Source organism: Urocitellus parryii, chromosome 4 (assembly GCF_045843805.1).
Source record: "Urocitellus parryii isolate mUroPar1 chromosome 4, mUroPar1.hap1, whole genome shotgun sequence".
Taxonomy (NCBI): Eukaryota; Metazoa; Chordata; class Mammalia; order Rodentia; family Sciuridae; genus Urocitellus; species Urocitellus parryii.
Window position 1 is genome coordinate 59319437 of NC_135534.1, and position 21874 is coordinate 59341310.

General features: G+C 41.2%; 1 protein-coding gene across 1 annotated transcript in view; it reads right to left on the minus strand.

Moving 5' to 3' along the window:
• Dnhd1 (dynein heavy chain domain 1) overlaps positions 1 to 21874 on the minus strand; it is a 91351-nt gene that overhangs the window by 42829 nt on the left and 26648 nt on the right. The window contains exons 12-21 of the mRNA XM_077797281.1: positions 13253 to 13410; positions 12634 to 12759; positions 12267 to 12543; positions 5709 to 5836; positions 5410 to 5608; positions 4895 to 4986; positions 4184 to 4391; positions 3531 to 3656; positions 3054 to 3151; positions 60 to 2946 (exon numbers count right to left, since the gene is read on the minus strand). Coding sequence (XP_077653407.1) covers positions 60 to 2946; positions 3054 to 3151; positions 3531 to 3656; positions 4184 to 4391; positions 4895 to 4986; positions 5410 to 5608; positions 5709 to 5836; positions 12267 to 12543; positions 12634 to 12759; positions 13253 to 13410 — 4299 coding nt within the window. The remainder of the gene's footprint in view (positions 1 to 59; positions 2947 to 3053; positions 3152 to 3530; positions 3657 to 4183; positions 4392 to 4894; positions 4987 to 5409; positions 5609 to 5708; positions 5837 to 12266; positions 12544 to 12633; positions 12760 to 13252; positions 13411 to 21874) is intronic.

Genomic DNA, 21874 nt, shown 5'->3' on the forward strand with positions numbered 1-21874 from the left:
CTATATCCCAGCTACCCTAGAGACCCCGTCCCTCTCACATCAGCCTTCCATCTTCCCACCTGAATGTGCCTTCTTTTCCTCATCTAGGCGCAGGTGGGGGTCAAGCAGACCACGCAAGATACGTGCCAGGCTGGTGACTTCTGCCACACCTGGACAAACAGCCTGCTGCCCATGTACCTGCAATAGAGAACTGGCATGCTTGCGGGTAAGAAATCTGAATGTTGCAGGCACTAGAACTTCAGCCAGGTGGTTGAGCTCAGTGATTGTCTGGGACTGTAAGCGATATTCATGGGGCAGGGCTGTCATCAAGATGCTAAGCATACACTGCCAAGTCTGCTCCCCACCACACCAGACTAGAGCACAATGGCCCACCACTGTTGGGGACATGCCTTTTGCATCTGCTATCTCCATCAAGAGAAACGTACCTGGGGGTCGTGCTATCTGTTGACCGTTGGGGAGGCTAAGCTGGGAAGAGTCACTCAGGAGGCAAGTAATGGAGTCCAGCCAAGCAGCACTAGAGGCCCCATCACATACTATCCAGTGCTGCATCCCCATCAATTCTTCTCCCTGCTCCTTTGGGCCCATGCTATTACAACGAGGTTGGGCACGAAGCAGCCTGGGAAAGACACCATGGTGCCAGCAGGGGCCCTCTAGGTTTCCTAGAAACTCCTGGGAACTGAGAACACTGGGGTAGAGGTGAGTAATTTCCACAGGTTGGCAGCCTTGAGTTGAGGTATTCTCCATAGCTGCCAGCCGATTCTGAATCTTAAATAAGCCATTCCAACAAGCAGTTTTTCCACTGCCTGCAGGGCCCAGGAGGAGAATGCCTGAGGCCCGGCTCAGGGCCTGACTCAGCTGCTCCAGAGACCCCAAAATGTCAGAGCCAGGATACAGTCCTACCTGCCGCAGTTCCTCCACCACCAATGGCTTCATCAGCCTGTGGACCATAGGCTCTGCTAACACTTGGCTAGCACTAGGGAAAATGCCACTGAGCAGCTCTTGGAGGTTGTGTAAGTGGGGCCCATCAAGGATGCTGAACAGTGGTGAGTGTAGCAGGGCACGCAGTAGGGCAGCTTCTTCCATGGCTGCTTGGCTGCTGGAATGCTGGAAGTTGACTTCCTCCTTACTGGTCTCATTTAGTGTCTGTATTGTATCTTCTAGTATCTTTTTGAGCAGTGGCAAGCGGCAGGGCAGATGCCCAGACACCAGCTCACGCTCTAAGGAGAAGAATTTGGATAGGCGAGTAGCCATGAGTGAGGCATTACGTATACCTGCACCCAGCAGGGTCAGCTCTGCTACTTGCTGTAGGTCAGGCAGTGCTAGTGCCACAGGCCTCAGTAGCTGGTGCAGGTTGGCAGGCACAACAGGGCTCAGGGCACGCAGTGTCAGGAGACAGCCGTAGCCGAAGCACACAGACACATGATGTTTCTCAAAGAAGCCAGTGCCAAGAAGCTGAGGCTTAGTGGGATCTATGGTGCTGGTGCTTTGGGAAGCCTCCTGGTACAGTGGGGCACAGAGGTATTGCAGTTCAGCCAGGCGCTGGCCCAGGGCAGACAGCAAGCCAGGAGGCAAGTGGTGAACTGCCTCCAATAGCAGCCAGGCACCACCCTGCAGAGCACCATTCAAGTAGTTGCTCAGGCATCGGACTTCTGTCTGAGGCAAGCAGGGCATCATTACCAGCTGGCGGCCAAGAGCCTGTGCCAGGCTATTCACCAACCCTTTCTTACCCACACCGTCAGGGCCCAGTAGAGTCCCACAAGCCACCTCCTCCAGGGCCAATAATAGAACCAGCACTGGCCTCTCAGGCAGCAGGCTGGGTAGTGGCCTCAGTCTGGGACCAAAGTACTCATAATTGTATAGGAAGGACCGGCCCAGCACATCTATCCAGCATGCAGCTGGTGTCAGAGAGGATTCCTTAGATATTGTAGTCATAAGACTCTGCAGGGGACTTTTGGGGATCAAATGAGGTGAACCCAGGTGATACTTGATTTGGCGGGCCCAGTGAAAGTCTGTCAGATCACTGACGTGATGCTTCTCTAGCAGTTGTGCTATATCCCGGTGAGTTACTGCCATAACCAGTAGAGCACTAAACAGGCTGGCTCGGCGGACAGAGGGCAGAGGCTGTCCACCCTTGGAGCTCCTCTGGGCTCGTATAAATTGCACCAGTACCTCTAGCTTGCCTATATGCCTGGAAGTCATGGCTAGGGTCCCCCACTCAAGCAGAGCCTCCTCCATCTCAGCTCGCCACACCACTTCTTCTGCTATCAGTATACATTGCCATGGGAAGGCCTGGATTAAATCTAGCCAGTGTTGGACATTTAGTTGCAGGGCCAACTGGTTTTGCTGAGGCAGCTTGTTAAAGGCCTCACCTTTAACAAGAGTAAGGCGGGCAGCCACACAATCCTGCAGTTTGTGCACTAGTATCAAACGCAGACACTTCTCCAAAGAGGCCAACCACTTGGGGAGATCTGGATGCAGAAGAAGGGGCTGCTGCAGCTTCACTTCCTCCCCACCTTCCCCTAGCACAGCCAGTGTCTCTACCTGAGTTTGTCTGTTTGGACTTGACTCCTGGTCATCCATGTTTTTCTCATTATTTTGGGGGATGGACTGGAAGTTCACAGCACGCACATGAGAAAAGCAGCGTTTGACCCACAACTGGGCTTCACATGACTCTAGAGGGGCAGCTAGCAAGGCCACGAGTTCACTATCACTAAGGAAGAAAAGGCGTGGGAATTGGGCACATACACCATAGAGTACACTCTCTAGAGCCATGATGATGCTCTCCAGCTCCACTGATCCTGCTTGCAGCATTTGTTGTAGATGCTGGCCTTGGAAATAAGGGCTCCTTTTGGCATTGGGCATTATAAGTGACAGAACCATGGGGTCAGCTACAGAGATGCGCATCAGGGTCCGATACTGATCATCCATAACCTTGAAACGAGCATTCTGTGGTGAAGGAGAGGGTAAAAATGAGTGTAAATGTGAAATGGCAACTCCCCACTCCGCCACTATTCAGGAGCCTTTGCCCACTCTGCCTCCACTCCACTCCCTACCAGATCAGCACTGGGAAATTGGATCTTCATCTCATGTAGAACTTTGTTTATAAAAATCCACTTCTGCTGGAACATCACCCACACCTCTAGCAGGGCACCTATGGAAGCAGCCAGAGGGACACTGGAGAGAGACACTAGAGTACTAGCTTCTGCAAGTAGGTCCAGCCTGTTCCTGGCCTCATGGGTCCCCCCCATAAGCCCAACCAAAATACTCTGCTCATCAGGACCCAGGGACCTTGTTAGGGGAAATAAAACATTCATTGTAAATAAAGACCTGGTCACCCCACCTTGTTAGGGGAAATAAAACATTCATTGTAAATAAAGACCTGGTCACCCCATGTGAAGAAATATCTCTGAAGGAGATTCTCAATCTGTCCTTCAGATATTCTCCATTCAGCCTCCACCTCTTACCCCCATCCCTCTTGGCCATCCCACCTCAGGTTCCATCCATCAGCCCAGCTAAAGGCCTGCACTCACTCAGGCTATTCATGATGGTCACCCACTCCAAAGCTACTTTGTGTAAGTCTCCTGACTTTTGGATGGCCAGTATCTTAAACAACGTCTGAAGACTTCCATGTATAGAATCTTGTAAGCTACTATAGTCTGTGGAGGAAAAAGCTGAGGTGGCATTATTCCATGGGACAGGGCTACTCTCTGTAAACCTCAGAGTCTCTTGTGTTTGGCACAGAGGAGGCTGGTAAGTTTAATGAGGGTATGAGTGAAAGAAAGAATGAGTGAATGAGGATGAATCATTAGGGTGCAATCTAGAGGACAAAGCATTGAAAGACAAAATAATCACAAGGAATGGTTATTTTTTACTACATCCAGAAAAGAAAGTACCATCTCTGAAGGAGCCAGGCCTTGGCTAGGAGGAAGATGTTTATGTGTGTGTGTGTGTGTATGTGTGTGTGTGTGTGTGTGTGTGTGTGTGTTTGTGTGTGTAGGCAGGGGACAGATATCCCATGGAGATTAAGAGTATAAGAGCTACATGGAAGACTGATCCCTCAGGCTACCCAGTAATGATTGGGCCCTAGCTAAAGAAACTAGATATGGCAGGGCTTGGTAGATGTAATAGACGAAAATGGTCCCAGGCAGAAGGCATTCATGAGGTCACAAGAGCTGAGTCTCACCTGAAAGAATGAAGGTGCCACTGTCCTTGCCCACTATTTCCCACTGAGGGTTGCGGAGGGCCTGCCTCTTAGAGTGCTCTGAGGCTGGGGGCTCATAGGGTACATGCAGGATAAAGTTGAGCAGGCGTAGATGGCACGTTTCCCAGTACTTCTGCAGCTGTTTCAGGCTCTCTTGTGCATGAATTCGTTCATTCTCACACTGCCAGACCTGGAACACCTGGGTCTCAGATGCCAGGACTGGCAGATGGCTGAGGAGAAAGCTTTAAAGCAAGGACTTAGGGACTGAGTCTGAGACAAACTCAAGGGACAGGGTTCAGGAAGTAAAAGTCTCAGAGATGGAGGAAGAGTGAGACCATCAGGCTTCAAAGATAGCCCAGGTAGGTTAAAACCTACCTTTGTGCAAGGCTCTCACTGAGAAGATAACACTTTGATCAGCTTGTTCTCTTTTGGGACAGGGTAAATGTTAGGGGACATCTGCTGTTCTGTGTGCCTATCACTTAGAGGTTGCTACCCATTTCCTTCTCCTAGGGAGAACATTCAGTCATATAGTGTCTAGAATCACCCATCAGATCATCTGAAGACTTAAGGACTTGTTCTTACATGCCAACATCTACTGCCCCTGTGTTTCAAGGAACTACTAGCCCTTGATTGACTCTATTACAGGTATTGGGCTTGGACCACCTCTTTTAACTCTCTCCTGTGGACCCCCACCTGGTTGATTCGATCTGCAAACTCCAGCAGCGGAGAAGCGAGCAGCTGGCCCAGTGTTAGGAGTTCCATATTGTGAATGTTCAGCCCTAAAGCTAGAGGTAGAAGAGACAAGTCAGAAGAAAACCCAGCATGTGACAGAATCCCACCCATGTTTTAGAGTTTAATTCTACCACAAGTCCAGATGCAAGACCCAGAGCCCAGCCCAGACTGCAGATCTTAGTGCACAAAAGCTCAGAACCCAAGATGCAAAGCACAGTACAGAGCTCAGAACCAAGACCCCAAGCAAAGCCCAGCCACTATCATCCCCTCCAAGTCAGCAAAGGGTAGCCTACAGAAAGGAGATTAGAATTTTCTTATCTGTTGGAGAAAGAATATTATGGTATTTGGGGGGAAAGCGGGGAGAAATCTAGGGAGGAAAGATGTTTTCAGCAAAAACAACAAAGAATTAAGTTGTTACATTGCTCTATACTCTGCATCCCCACTTACCTCTCCCCTCTGACTCTAACCAAACATACCTCTCAGGAGGGATTGGTAGTTAGGGTTCTGCAGCTGCAAGCTGCCCAGTTTGGTAAGCAAGGGCAGATAGCTACGGAACTCTTCCAGCATGCGCATGCAGCGTTGCAGCACTGGACTGTGCAGTCCCAGGGTGGTGCTCATCCGTGCTGCCTCTGTCAGCCAGCTATTTGTCTTTTCCTGGGCCATAGACAGGTTGAACTAAAGGAAAAAGGGCTCACTCTCAGCTTGAAACCCTCCTCTAACCCCACCCTTGCAATCCTTATTCCCAGGCAAAAGTTCTAAGGAGGTGTATTAGCACCTTGGCAAAAGCCATGCACTTCCATTCACTGATGTTTTCAGAGATCACTCGGTACAGGTGCCATATGTGTTGCTGCAGTACGATAGGACGAGTCCCACAGATTGGCAGAGGCACTGGACTGTCATCTCCTGTGAAATAGGGCTGGCTAAGACCTGAGCTAGTTGGGGAATGGTCAGTCAAGAGCCCATAATATCAGAAAAAAAGTGGTGTGTGTGTGTGTATGTGTGTGTGTGTGTGTGTGAGTGATTACAGTTCATTCTTCCTGGAACACTATTCCCTCAGAGAATAACACAGCTCATGCCCATGCCAGTTCCAAGTCCTTGCTCATATAGCACCTTCATGATGAGGACTATGTAACTGTCCCATAAAAACTGCTATCTTCCCTTCCTAGCATTCTCAACAGTTTTTTTCTTCCCTGGATCACTTATCACTTTCTAATACACTATATAATTTAGTTTTATCTTATATTTATTATTTGTTGTCTTTTTCTTCCAACTAAAATGGGGATTTGTCATTTGTTCTTTAATGTACTTCAAGCCTGTACACAGCAGGCATATAACGAATATCTGCTGAGTGAATGAATCAGTGAATGAATAGCCTAAGGGAAGTCCAGGGAGATAACTATGAAAGAAAATCTGGCCTGCATAGGGATAAATAGTGAAGCTCCTTATTGTGTTTGCCATTGGCAATTATTTCCTCCATTCATCTCACAAGCTACTGAATTAGCACATTTCTCTCTCTTTTTTTTCAGTGAACATTTTCATATTATCTATTCAGTAATTTCCATTGCATTTTAAAATGTCTTATCTGGAAAGGATTTCAAAAATTTCAGTTTTACAAGGAAAAATACTCAAGTGAATAATTTTGGGTAGACTTATTAAAATTTAACCATTTACTTTATTATTTGTGTTTACATGCTCTCTATGTATATGGGCATGAGAACACAAATACAAATTTTTTCTGAACTATTTAAGGATAAGTTACATAAATCTTGGCTATCCCTTTATTCCCAAAATGTATACCCAAAGTGTGTACTTTCTAAGAATAAGAATACTATCTTATATAATCATAAGATGATTATCAAATTAATTTTTTTTTTACTGGGGATTAAGCTCAAGGGCACTCTAATACTGGGCTACATCCCTAGCCTTTTTAATTTTATTTATTTTTTATTTTTTTGAAACAGGATCTCACTAAGTTGCTTAGGGCCTTACTAAGTTATTGAGTTAAATTAATTTTAATTAATTAATATATCACAACTACAATACTTTTATATTCCTCATTCCAATTTTGTCAATTAATAATATTCTCTATAGCACTGATTCCCCTCAGGTATAATATATAATTTAGGGTCAAATATTGCTCTTATTTGTCATGTCTTTTAAGTTTTAAATCTGGAACATTTCCATAGTTTTTGTCTTTTGTAACAAACATTTTTGAAATACCATATAGTCCTCATTCTTCCTTTTTTTGTTACTAGAAAGTTCTTCAAACTGTATTTTTATGATTTTTTTTCATGATGTTATTCAATTCTCAGCTGGACCACAGCATAGGTGATGTGTGTCTTCCTTCCTGTATGATATCAGGAGACATATGCCTGCTTTTCACTGGTGATCTTAATTTTGATTAAATTGCTGAATTTCTCCACTAATTAATTACTGTTTCTTTTGCTTCCTCAGTTATTCGGGTTTGACTCTAAAATGGTTTTAATTCTGCTCCTCATCAAACTTGCCCCAGATTTGTCATCCATTGATGATCCTTACTTGATCCAATATTTATTATGATGGTCTATGAAATCAAGTGTTGGGATGTTTTTGTGCCTTTGTTTCACATAGCTGAGGAAGGATGTTTTAATTTAATTGCCAGGAGTTTATAGTGTGTATAAAGAAAGGATGTTCTCTTTCCTTACCAAGAGTTTGACAGTCAAGAGGACCTTGGGGTAGTTATCCCCATCTCTTTCTGGTCCATTGTATAATAAATACGTAGCTAATCAGCGCAGGAACCTCCAAAAGAAATAATGGTCTTTGTTTTTGAGACTTATAGAAACCGAAAACACCTCATGGCTAAGTAATCAGGATAAGATATGTATCATCCAGCCCTCTTGAAGCTGGAAGGTGCTCACCAGTCTGGGCACACCCACCAACCACCAATATAAGCCACACTCAGTCAGTCTCCTAGCAAGAATGACTCTGTAATAGTAGTCCTCTTTCTTCTTGTTGAGCTGGCTTTTCTAATAGTAACTTTCCCTACCTCAACAAATTAAGCCCCTCTCCCCTATTACTGAGAATTGAACCCACGGTGCTCTACCACTGATCTATATCCCCAACCCTCCTTATTTTTCAATTTTGAGATAAGGTCTTGCTAAGTTTCCCAGGCTGGCTTTGAACTTGAAATTCTCCTACCTGAACCTCCTGACACTAGTATTACAGGTGAGTACTGATGTACCTAGCTAACCCTTTGTCTTTTGCTTTGATTAACCAGATCTTTACTCCAGTAACAGTTACAGAATGTTACCACTCCAGCCCTCTCTTCACATTTGCCAGTTAGCTCTTGGTATTCTACTGTAAGCATGAATCTATACTTATTTATCTTTATTTATTTATTTAACATTACGATGTATAATAAATTACTGGAGTTTTTTTGATAATTTAGAATTTGTTACTATATTACTTAGTTGCTCAGATTGTCTCAGATTTGGCCTGTTGACATCCCTCCCATATCCTTGTGACAAGCTACCATCACTTTGTTAATCTAACACTTCCTTACTTTCTGGTATAAAAGATACTCCAGACTCATCTTGTACTTTCCCTACCACAGTTCTCAGAATCATCCATTACTCTGAGTAGCCCTGGTTCCTTTCAGTGGGAAACAGTATTAGAAATAGATCTGAGCACAACGTGGCTCTTGCTAGTGGAGTATCTTTGCTTTTGTCATCTTCAGCAAATATAGCTAGGATACATAAGCATGTATACACACACATAAACACCCACTTGCATGCCTGAACATGTATACATAAGCATGCATACATATAGAATAAATGGGTACTTTAAAATACAATGAAAAAGATAAACTAGATACATAGAAGATAGAAGTTTATAATACAAGCTCATAATTTTTATCTAGAATTCAGAGGAAAGGAATAAAAGAATGTGTGAGAATGAAGAAAATAAATGAAAGAGAGATCTAGTAAAGTCAACATACAGTAAAAAATTCTATAAAGAGACCATAGCACATATAAGTAATTATAAAAGAATTGATAAATTGAAACAAAAGAAAAATCAGACTGATACCAGGTATATCTGATCCAATGCTAAATGTTGGAAGTCAATGATTCAGTATCAAAGTTTGAAAACAAATCTGTGATTTCAAAAGTCAATATTTACCTAAATTGTGACATTTTAATGTCATTCTCAGCATATAAGGAGCACAACAATTTTAATGTCTACAACTCCCTTCTTTGAAAAAATACTCAGAGAAATACTCTAAGCCATCTGAGGAAGGAATTAAAAGATGTGGTATTTAAAATAAATGGTAGTAAGTAAACAAAACCAGTAAACCTCATATGTCAAAATAGTTGTTCACATGGTTATAAAATAAAGCAAACTCTAAAAGTAATGACTAAAACAGAAGAACCATGATTTAAAATTTGTGGGCAGTTATTAAACCACCTGGATCTAAAATCCTAGGTCATTTTAACTGGGAGTTTGGTGAGGAGATAGGGATGGAGGAAAGAAGTAAAAGCAATGCTGTTGGGTTTTTTGGGCCTAAAACCACAAGGCCTGAATTCTCTACTGTGATTTTTCACAAATTATCCCAGCCCCTTACAGAAAAGGTCAAGGTTTGTGGTCCACATCAGGTAAGAGTATATGCTAAGGGCTTCTCACTACACTGCTAAAGAAGCTTGAAAGTGGTTCTAGAGTGTCCTCTATCTTATCTGACCAAACAGCCCTGAGATTGGGGATGCTCACAGGAAGATATGGTAGTAGTTGGTAGTTGGCAAAGGAGCAACTCACAAATAATGTGTTTTTCCAAGAGACAAATCTGAAAAAAGAAACTCCAGCCCACAATGTTTTTGTTTTTGTTTTACAGATGGGAACTAGCTTACCTGCTCGACTGTATAGAAGGGCTAAATGAACACATCTGTCCTGTTTTGTGGGCTGGTGAGGCCCTCAGCAGCCTTCCCTCTAGACCATATTGGCTACTGTAACATCAAAACGTCATTCTTTAGCAGACACAGAGACATTCCCACATAAATGTGGTTATCGAATACTAGACAAAGGCACCAAAAACATACATTGGAGAAAAGATAGCCTCTTCAACAAATGTTGCTGTGAAAACTGGAAATCCATATGTAGTAGAATGAAATTGAACTCCTATCTCTTACCGTGCACAAAAATCAAATCAAAGTGAATCAAGGACCTAGGAATTAAACCAGAGACCCTACATCTAATAGAAGAAAAGTAGGCCCAAATGTTTATCACATCAGCTCAGGAACCAACTTCCTCAATAATACGCCAGAAGCACAAAAAGTAAAATCAAGAATCAATAAGTGAGATGGTATCAAACTAAGATCTTCTTCACAGCAAAGGAAACTGTGGGAGGCCAAACCAGCATGTGACTGGGTCTGACTCTGCTGAAAGGTGTGGCAGCTGGATAGCCCGGGTCTTCTAGGGTTCCAGGACTGTGTCTCATGCATGGACGTGCCTTCCTACAGCCCCATGGGTGGAGCTATGCTCACCTATTCCTTTGTAATATTACCCCTTGCCCTGTTTGGGATAGAATGTTCCATGGAAACCCCCTTTCTGTGTCCCCTTTTCTTACTCTGCCCTTGGGTGTGGCCTTCCTAGATGTCAGTCAACTGCTGACAGCAGACATCATGAAGCTAGCCCTCTGAAACCTGACTCCTTGCCTCATTTGAATAGCTTCTCCTGAATAAAAGGGATCAGCACGTGTGGGCTCTCTCTCTCTCCCTTTCTGCAGACCCTTAAGGTCAGAGGAGCTGTCACAACACAACCAAAGAAAAAGGTATTTCTGTCTCTTGTGTGGTTATTTCGCGGGCCCAGTTATTTCAGTTTACCTGGAGTGACCCCTGTTTTAGGTGCAAGAAACCCGGGGAATGATGTCCCTGGGTGGGCTAAAAGGTCTGAGTATTTAGGTTGCCAGGAAAGCAGCAGGAAATAATCAAGAATATGAAGAGAGATCCTTCAGAATTGGAGAAAATCTTTAACACCTGCACTTAAAAGAGAGCATTAATCTCCAGGATATATAAATAACTCAAAAAAACTTAACACCGAAAAAACAAATAAACTGATCAATAAATAGGCAAAGGAACAGACACTTCACAGAAGAAGAAATATGATTGGTCAACAAATACATGAAAAAAATATTTAATATCTGTAGCAATTGGAGAAATGCAAATTAAAACTGCACTGAGATTCCATCTCACTCTAGTCAGAATGGCGATTGTCAAGAATACATGCAACAATAAATGTTGGCAAGGATGTGAAGGAAAAGATATACTCATACATTGCTGGTGGGACTGAAAATTGGTGAAACCACTCTGAAAAGCAGCTGGAGATTTCTCAGAAAACTTGGAATGGAATGACCATTTGATCTGGTTATCCCACTCCTTGGTCTATGCCCAAAGGACCTAAAATAAGCATACTGTAGTGATGCAACCATATCAATGTTGATAGCAGCTCAATTCACAATAGCTAACCTATGAAACCAACCTAGGTGCCCTTCATCAGATGAACTGATAAAGAAAATGTGGTACATATACACAATGGAATATTACTCAACCTTAAAGAAGGTTGAAATTATGGCATTTGCCAGGAAATGAAGGGAACTGGAGAATATCATGCTAAATGAAACAAACCAGTCCCAAAAGAACAAAGGCCAAATGTTCTATGATATGTGGAAGATAACCCACAAAAAGGGAGGGTAGAGAGGGAAGAATAGAAGTTCACTGGATTAGACAAAGGGGAATGAAGGGAAGGGAAAGGAATGGGAATAGGAAAGACAAAAGAATGAATTGGACTTTACTTTCCTTTGCTCATATATGAATTCACAAAGCGTAACTCCATATCATGTACAACCACAAAAGTAGGACCCTAATTGGAATGGGTTGTACTCCATGTATGTATAATATGTCAAAATACACTCTACTGTCATGTATATCTAAAAAATATATATATAAAAAGACATTATTCCTTTGGGGGGGGCTGCTCCTTCATATAGAACTACATTGAACAAAACTACACAAAGGCTTAGTTCTACAGTGATGGCACACAATTCTCCTGCATAGTATTTAGCTCCATCACATTCTAATGAAACATTCAACTGTTTGCCTTCCCTACCAGACTGAGCCCTCTATAGTCCCACCTAAGTACAATACCTAAAATACCCGATATATGAAGGTTTTGTTCATTTATAAAAGAGACCAATGAAGGTATAAGATTCCTAAGACTTGCTTAGAATCACACAGGACACATGACTGAGTCCCAACCTTATCTCAGAGACTGATCATGGGACAATGGGGGGGGTGGTCCTCAGTACCAGTAAAGGTCATATAAGCATGGTGTAGTTCATTGAGGTGGCTGACTGTGTCCTGGTACTGATGCTCCAAAGCAATAAGCTGGTTCTCAATGCTCCTTTGCTCTTGTTCAGGGTCCATGAAGGGACCAGACAGGGCTTTCTGCAGCAGACCTTCTAACTGTGCCAATGCTGCTGCCATCAGCTGCTGTAGCTTGGGCACAATGGCATGTTGCTTGCTGAGCAGGATCTCTGAGGCCTGGCTTCTCTCAAACTGAAATGCCTCCCACATATCCAGAAGCTGTGGAACAAGCAGAGGGAAGTGGCATAGACGTGGTTGTGGAGGATGGGGACCAGGTAGGATGGCTGACTCCCTGAAATCCCCTCTTACCGAGATGTCCAATTTCTCATTCTCAGCACTATAGAAGCTAAAATGGTTGCGGATGAGTTCCAGGAGTGACTGGATATATTCCATTCTCTCCTCCAGCTGGATGTACTGTTCATTGGCTTCATTCAACTGCAGGGATTACAGTATGAGACCAGTACCCCCACAACCCTGTGAAACTCTTTAGGCCCATCCTCAAGGAGCATTCCTGCCTTCTAGAGTAGAGGCTTTAGGACAAACTGCTGCCTTTCAACAAATGGAATCAGGGACAATAGGGGATCAGATCCCCCTCTGACCCAGGTCTCTCTGAGGCAGTTTCTCTCCCACCAGATCATAACCCTAATGACTGGGCAACATTGTCCTATCTGACTAGCTGTCACAGAGAGCAGAACAGTATCTCTGAAAGCAAGATCCTACCTTTTTCCTTACACTAGTATCTCCTCCCGACACCAGGAAACTATGTGCCATGTGAACAGGGCAAGAATTAGCAAAGACAGATCATTTATGTGAATACATAAGAACATCAAGCCCTTTAGGAAGTTCAGCAGAGACCTGAAGAGTTTCCTGAGCTTCTGGGAAGGATGGGCCTTGGATAAGCTGGGACAGACAGATGGGAAGAACCTACCTTCTGGCAGCACTGGGCAATGGCATGAATGTCTGAGTTGATGATTTGGAACACTCGCACGAAATCTGTGAGCTCTGTCATTAGTTTCTGACTGCGGATCCGGCTTTCATTCTGTACCTGAGCAAGAATATCCTTCCTCATGCTGTCCAGCTTGGATTCTGGAGACAGGAGAGTCTGGTGTTAGGGGATGCATGAAAAAGAAACATATTGGGAGTGTCACGGGTCCCGAGTGGGAGTGGGCTGAAGGGGAGGCCAAACCATGAACTCGTTTCCTCACTCACTGAATGCTTACTGCACTCCTTGCTCAGTGTCTAGCCAGCTGCTATTCACTGGCTAGACACTGAGCAAGGAGTGCAGTGTTCCACATTGGTAGACGAAAGTGAATGGGCAAGACAGAAAGTTTGTTCACAATATAATAGCAGAGACAGATATGTAAATGAATGATCACAAGTGGGTACTTGGAAGGAGATAATTCATCTGTGAGTGCCCAGAAACCGTCAACCTGGCATAGTAAAAGAGAGGGGGCCTGAACGAACTTGGTAAGACCTCCTCAGAGAGGAGAACATTGGAGATGGATGTGTTGTGTAGTGTGTGCTCTGAGTAGATGAAACAGTATTTTCAAGGTCATGGAGATGACATGTTCATGAATAGCAGGGGCCCTATCAGTACTCTTTTGGAGTCTGTCTGCTCTAGAAGAGGAAGTATGAAAAAGAATGTGTAATCTGCCTTTTGCTTTAAGGATTAAAGGAAAAAAGGACATGGGGTCAGAAAATAATCTTGGAAGCTGCCCTTCACTGTCTCAGAAGGCAGGAATAATACCCCATATGATACTTCATCAAAATCTAAGGTATCACTAATTGTCAAAAAAAAAAAAAAACCCAACACATTATTTTATATATAACTAAAAAAAGAAAAAAGATGCAATCTAAACTCTGACATGCCATCAATCATAAGACACTTAAGTTCAGAGATGCTGAAATATGCACAGAATAGCAAAATAAAATATAGAAACACAGTATACCACCGAATTCAGTATAGGGTACTCATTATGTACCAGACAACATTTCAAGTACTTTACCTGCATTAACCCATTTTATCCTCACATATTCCCTTTGAGATAAATATTGTTATTGTTCTTATTTTTCAAATAAGCAAATTGAGACTCAGAGAGGTTAAGAAATTTGATCAACATTATACAGGGAGTAGATGAAGGCTGTACTCCTAGTAGTTCTGTGGCTCAGGATTCAAGCAAAAGGAGTATTGCTTCTCAGAGAAGTGGACGAAGGAGGGATTTCACTAAAATTAAATATTGAACATTCAAAGTGTCTTAGGGGCTCAGAAGTTTGGGTACAACAAACAAAAAGGAAAGAATTAAAGTTGAGCCTCCTGTAGCACCAGCACAGTGCAGCAGCAATAGAGGCTCTATCTAATTCATCATGGAAGGAAGGAGAAACAGATTTGCTATGGGAAAACCTGGGATCAAAAAAAAAAAAGCAGCTAGAACTTAGCAGATCCAGAGGTTACACCATGCACCGGTGCTTGAAAATCACTGTTTCTCAACTGGTCACGGAGAGCTGAGGCAGGAGCCATCTTGAGGCAGCCTTGCTGGTAGCTGCTGCTGCAGGAGCCAGCCGAGAGATTAGAGCAATCACTGCAATTACTGCCATGTAGTGGCCTAGCAAAATGTACATGAAATAAGCACAAAAAATGACTGTACCCAGGGGCAGTCAAGTTGGAAAACCAAAGAGAAGCCCAACTCACTTCTCCTTTGAGTCTGGTAATTCATGTGACTAGCTGAAGTGAGTCAGGTGAGTGTGAATACATTCAGGGATTAAGTACTGGAAGGTTGTGTTTGTGGGCAGCACAGGGAGTAGAGGATTAGTTCCCCTGCCCCATGAATGGAATTCTTGAGAGGCTCCAAGATTCAGACTGCCATCAGAGATCAGCCACCACCAAGCCCTCAGGGTGTGTTGAAACAGAAACCACCCAACAAAGCCCCTGAGGCCTGTTTAGACCTAAGCCACACCTGATGGAACTTCCCTCACAGAACTGTGCAGAAGCCTGGGAGTGCACAGACCTGGTCTATATGGACAAAACTCCACTGACAGTACTTCCTAATCCATCCCATCTCATACCACTGAGAAGGGAAGCAAACAGCTTCAGTCTTAGGTCACTCCAACTGGCAGCTCAGAGAACAAAGCAAAAACAGGAAGGGGTTAACAACCCCTACTCCTGTTCTCTTTCAGTATACAGCTCAAGAAGAAATGGAAAGAAAGACAGTTGGGTACAGTCAGTGACCATCCATGTTCAAACATTTTGACTACCTCAGTGGAGACATTTCCTTCATTTTTCATTAAAAATCTTGGTTAGTGGCAATATATACACTTTTTTCCCTCATTTTTAGCATTTTTTAATGTAGTCATTTTTCCTTGCCTTGTATTTTGAGGGTTAGGGTTTTTGGTGTGTACATTTTTGCTTTGTTTTATATGGTTTTCATTTGTTCATTTCTCTTGGCTTTCTCTCTTCTGCTAACAGCCAAATTCTATTGTTCTCTTTTCCACGCTCCCTTTACTATACTTCTCCTAATTTTCCGCTCTTTCCTTATGAATATCACCTGCTACATCTCTTCTGCATTCTCTCTATTCACATTTTCAAATTGTACATTCTTTTCTACCTTCCTAGCACTTTTTCTTTTCCCCTATTTAGCTGTATTTTTACCATTTTTCAGAACTAATTGGCTTCTATAACTCCTGCTTCCACTATTAACATTGATGTAATCATTATTGCTATGGATGACATAATTGACACCTGCTGTTTGCTTTAATGCTAGATCTAGTTCATGATTATTGTTTTCATTGTTGACAATTACTGACCCCACCATTCCTGGGGCTTGTGGTAAATAATGTTGTAGATGTCATAGTAGAGACAGGGTATTTATTTTTTTTCAGGATATTTATTTTAATGCTGTATACTATTTGTATTAGTTTTTAATATCGTTTGTTTTGCCCTACTCTGTGAGGTGCTAGGAAACTATAGGGATACTACAGGTTTACGGATAGAAACTCTATTGCTAAACTAAATTAACCAAAAGACAGCACACCTGGCTTCATGCACAAATTAATCTCCAGCTACATTTTAATACAAAGAATAGAAGTGATAAAAACCCAAACTACATGCCTGTAATCCAAGCAGCTCAGGAGGCAGAAGAATAAGGAATTCAAAGCCAACCTCAGCAATTTAGCAAGGTGTTAAGCAACTCAGTGAGACCCTGTCTCTAATAAAACACAAAACAGGGCTGGGGATGTGGCTCAGTAGTTGAGTTCCCCTGAGTTCAATCCCTGGTACCCCCCCCCCAAAAAAAAACCAAACTAATGATTAGACTATGTAATTCCTACCCCATTCAAGTTGGTGTGACTATTAATATACTGGACAACCTACTGTCAAATGTAATTCATGGTTTTTAATTATTGGTCCTTTGGTCAAATGCTGACCCCACTATTATTCCTATACATGCAGCAATTAGTGTTACAGATGTCAAAGTAGACACCAGATATTTATCTTAAAGGTGAACATCTGTTGCTGACATTAGTACCACTCCTGAGTCCCCCTCTAAGCGGGCCTGGAAAGAGATTGTGATCATAGAGTAGAGATCCTGCAGCTGAGAAATAACTACATCTCAAACAAGCAACAGTGAATCTCACCCTACACACAATTTAACCTGACCAGAGCTTTGACATTCTCCAGCTCAAAGAATGGAGGAGACAAAAGCTTCAAACCAAAACAAGGACCCAAGGAAGAACAATTAGGAAACTCAGGTCTGACCCCTTGACATCTCCTCATATATCAAAAACAAAGACCTCCAAGACAAAAAGATAATTACAAACAAAAGGACACATATAAAAAAGAGGAAAGGAAATCCATCTCAATTGATCACAAGTACAAGAACTCTGAAAACATAAGGAAATAGCAAACAAATCTCCCCCCAAAATTCATAATTTCCCAATGAAGGGAGGGGAAAGACCACTTCAATAAAGAAATAGAAATAGTAAAAAGAAAACAATCAGAACTCATAAAAATGATACAATAAACCAAATTAAAAATTTACTTAAAATTATCACTAACAAATTAGATCATGTAGAAAATAGAACTTCAGCCCTTGAGACAGAACTTCAGGCCCTAAAGACAGGACACATGAATTTGAGTACACAAAATAATAAAGGGAAAAAAATAATAGAACATAATCAGAAGATAAAAGAAATCTGGGACAACATCAAGACACAAAACCTGAGAATCACTGGGATAGAATACAACATGGAGATACAAGCTAAAGGAATAAAGAAAATTTTCAAGGAGATAGTTATAGAAAATTTATCCCATATCATAAATGAGAGGCGCGCGCACACACGCACACATCCAGGAAGCTTGCAAGACCCCAAATAGACCTATTCAAACAAGAAGTTCTAGAAGACATATCATAATCAAAATACCTAACATGGAAAATAAGGAAAGAATATTAAAGACCACAAGAAGAAAAGGTCACATTTAGAGGCAAACCAATATGGCTCACTTCTAATACCTCAAATCAGATCCTAAAAATTAAGGATGGCCTGGAATGAGATATTCCAAGTTATAAAAGGAAACAAGGTTAATACACCAGCCAAGGTTAGTACACCAGCAAAGCTCAGCTTCAAATTCGAGGGGGAAATAAAAACTTTCCATGATAAGACTCAAAGTATTCATGAGCACCAAGCTAACACTACAAAGAATACTCAGAGATAAACTGCACACAGAGGAACTCAAAAACAAATCCCAAAGATCCCAAATGTAGGAATGAAATTAATAATCTTTTAAAGGAGAATTAGGACAGTATTAAATACAGCAAAAAAAGAAAATGGTAGGAAAACACAAACACATATCCATACTAACACTGAATGTTAAGGGTCTTAACCCCCCAGTTAAAAGACATAAATTAGGAGAATGGATCAAAAAACAGGATCAAACTATATGTTGTTTGTGGGGAGCCACTCTGAATGATTCACATTCTCCTTCCCATAGAGGAGAGGCTTTGACTGTCACTACATCTCATAGTGAACTGGACATTGCCCTGGTCTTGGAAGTTTGAGGATGCATCTTCAGACATGGGCGTGTCACCTCAAGGATTGAGCTACGCTTACCTGTTCCTTTGTGATATTAACCCCTTTGCCCTGTTTGGGATAGAATGTTCCACGGAAAAACTTTGGTGTCCCCTTCTCTCCCTCTGCCTTTGGGTGTGGACTTCCTAGATGTCAGTCAACCTGTTGACAGCAGACATTATGAAGCAAGACTCAACCACCTGAAACCTGACCCCTTGCCTCATTTGAATGGCTTCTCCTCAGTAAAAGAGTTCAGCACTTGCTTACTCTCTATCTGGGGACCGTCAGAGGAGCCTTCACAGGACCCCAAAGAAAAAGGTATCTCTGTCTCTGTGTGGTTATTTCGTGCAACCCAGTTCACCTGGAGTGACCCTGAAGGTTTTAGTCATGAGGAACATGACAGTTGTTTACAGGAGACTCATAAGGAAAGACACCACAGGCTGAAGGTAAAAGGTTGGAAAAAAAATATTCTGTGCATACAGATTCCCAGAATAATAAGGGGGGGAGCTATTTTCTCATCTGATAAAGCAGATATCAAGCATGCATCCAATTACCCCCCCCCCAAAAAAAGAAACCCTCCATGTCATTAAATCTAACATAGAACTCAACACAATAATACTATATTATTATCACTAATAGGTTATCAAAACATAACATCAATAAAGATATCTCCAACCTAAATAATACTATAAAGCAAATGAACCTAACAGACATCTACAGAATATCTCACTTTTACCATCTTCTCAGCAGCTCATGGAACTTTTTCCAAAATAGACCATTTCTGGGCCATAAAAAAAATTTTAGCAAAAAAAAAATCAATATAATCCCATGCATCCTATCAGATCATAATGGTATGAAGCTAGAAATCATCAGGAATAAAGATAATAGAAACAACATAAACACATGGATACCAAAAAATAATTAAATAATAATGGACCAAAGAAGAAATGAATAGAAATCAAGAAATTCTTAGAAATGAAAGTGAACAGAAATAACAACATATAAAAAATCTCTGGGACAATATGAAAGCAGTTCTAAGAGGAAAATTTATACAACCAAGAGCCTACATTAAAAAAATAGAGAGATCCCAAATACATAAGCTTATGCTTCACCTCTAGGCCTTAGAAAAAGAACAAACTGTTTACAAAACCAGTAAAATAAGAAAATAATTATGATCAGAGCAGAAATTAACAAAATTGAGAATAAAATAAAACCAATGCATCAGATCAATGCAATGAAGAGTTGTTGCTCCAAAAAGATAAATTAAATTGTTAAACCATTAGCCAGACTAACCCAAAAGAGGGCAAAAGAAGACCCAAATCAATAAAATTAAAGATAACAAAGGAGATATTACCATAGACTCTACTGAAATTCCAAGGGTAATTAGAACCTATTTGAAAATTTATACTTCAGTGAACTGGAAAATCTAGACAACATTGACAAATTTATAGACACATATGACCTGCCTAAATGGAACCAGGAAAATAAAACCTAAACAGACCACTATCAAGTAATGAAATTGAAACAGAAATTTAAAACCTTCCAAAAAAGAAAAGCCCAGGACCAGATGGATTCTCAACTGAGTTCTACCAGACCTTTATAGACGAACTAACACCAGTCTTTCTCAAATTATTGCATGAAATTGAAAGGGAACGGCCAAATACATTGTATGAAACCAGTATAACCCTGATACCAAAACCACACAAAAGTGCATCAAGGAAAGAAAACTACAGACCAGTATCCCTGATGAACATAGATACAAATATCTTTAATAAGATATTAGCAAACTGTTTAAAAAACACATACAGAAGACAACACATCATAATCAAATAGGTTTAATTCCAGAGATGTAAGTTCGGTTCAACATATGTAAATCAATAAATGTAATTCACCACTTAAACAGAATTAGGACAAGAATCACATGATCACCTCAAATCCAGTACCCACTCATATTAAAAAGTACCCATTCATATGCTGGAGAAGGAACCTTCCTCAACATTGTACAGGCCAGGCTATTTATGAAAAACCCAAAGCCATTATCATACTGAATAGAAAAACACTAAAAACTTTTTCTTTTAAATGAGGACCAAGACAAGGATGTCCACTCTCACCATTTATATTCAATGTAGTCCTTAAAACATAAGACAAGGAGGCAAGAAAAGAAAATCAAAGGGATACAAATAGGAAAAGAAGTCCAACTATCTTTCTTTGCCAATGACATGATCCTGTATCTAGAAGATCCAAAAAAAAAAAAAAAAAACCCTCCAACAGTAGACTTCTAGAGATTAGAAGTTCAGCAAAATACAAGCAAAATACAAGATCAACACCCATAAAATCAATAGCTTTCCTACATTCCAACATTGATTCAGCTGAGGAAGAACTCAGGAAAACCACCCTATTCACAGTAACCTAAAAAACATAATAATGAAATACTTGGGAATTAATCTAACTAAGGAGGTAAAAAACTCTACAGTGATAATTGTAGTATGTTGAAGGAAGAAATTGAAGAAGACTGTACAAGAGGGAAAGATCTTCCACATTCTTGGATAGGCAGAATTAATATTGTCAAAATGGCCATAGTATCCAAAGAAATGTATAGATTCAGTGCAATCCCCATCAAAATACCAATGAATTCTTCACAGAATGAGAAAAAAACAATTCTTTTTTTTTGTTTTTGTTTTTTGTTTTTAACAATTCTTACATTCATTTGGAAGAATAAGAGACCTAGAATAACCAAAGCAATACTGAGAAAGAATAGCAAAGCAGGAGGCATCACATTACCTGATTGAAATTATACTACAGAGCTATAACAACAAAACCAGCATGATATTGGCATCAAAATAGACGTGAAGACCAATGGAACAGAATAGAAGACACAGAGACAAATCCACCTACCTACAGCCATCTGATACTTGACAAAGGTTCCAAAAATGTTTTTGGAGAAAAGACAATCTCTTAAACAAAAGATGTGGGAATACTGGATAGCTATTAGTAGAAAAAGGAAAGTAGACCCCTATCTCTCACCCTGCAGAAAATCCAAATAGATATTGATAAAAGACTTAGGAATTAGACCAGAAACCTTGCAACTGCTAGAAGAAAACAGTATCAACACTCCATCATATAAGTGCTGGCACCAACTTTCTTAACAAGACCCTCAAGTGCAAGAAATAAAACCAAGAATCAATAAGTTGGATACCATCAAACTAAAAAGCTTCTGCATAGCAACAGAATGATTAAGAGCATGAGGATAGAGACTACAGACTGGGAGAAAATATTAGCTACCTACTCCTTCCATAAGGGATTAATATCCATAATATATAAAGAACTTAAAAAACTGAATACCAAAAGCAAAGAATGCCATCAATAAATGGGCTAAGGAACTAAACAGACACTTCTCAGAAGAAGAAATACAATCGATCAGCAAACGTGAAAACATGTTCATCATCTCTAGCAATTAGAGAAATGCATATCAAAACTACTCTAAGATTTC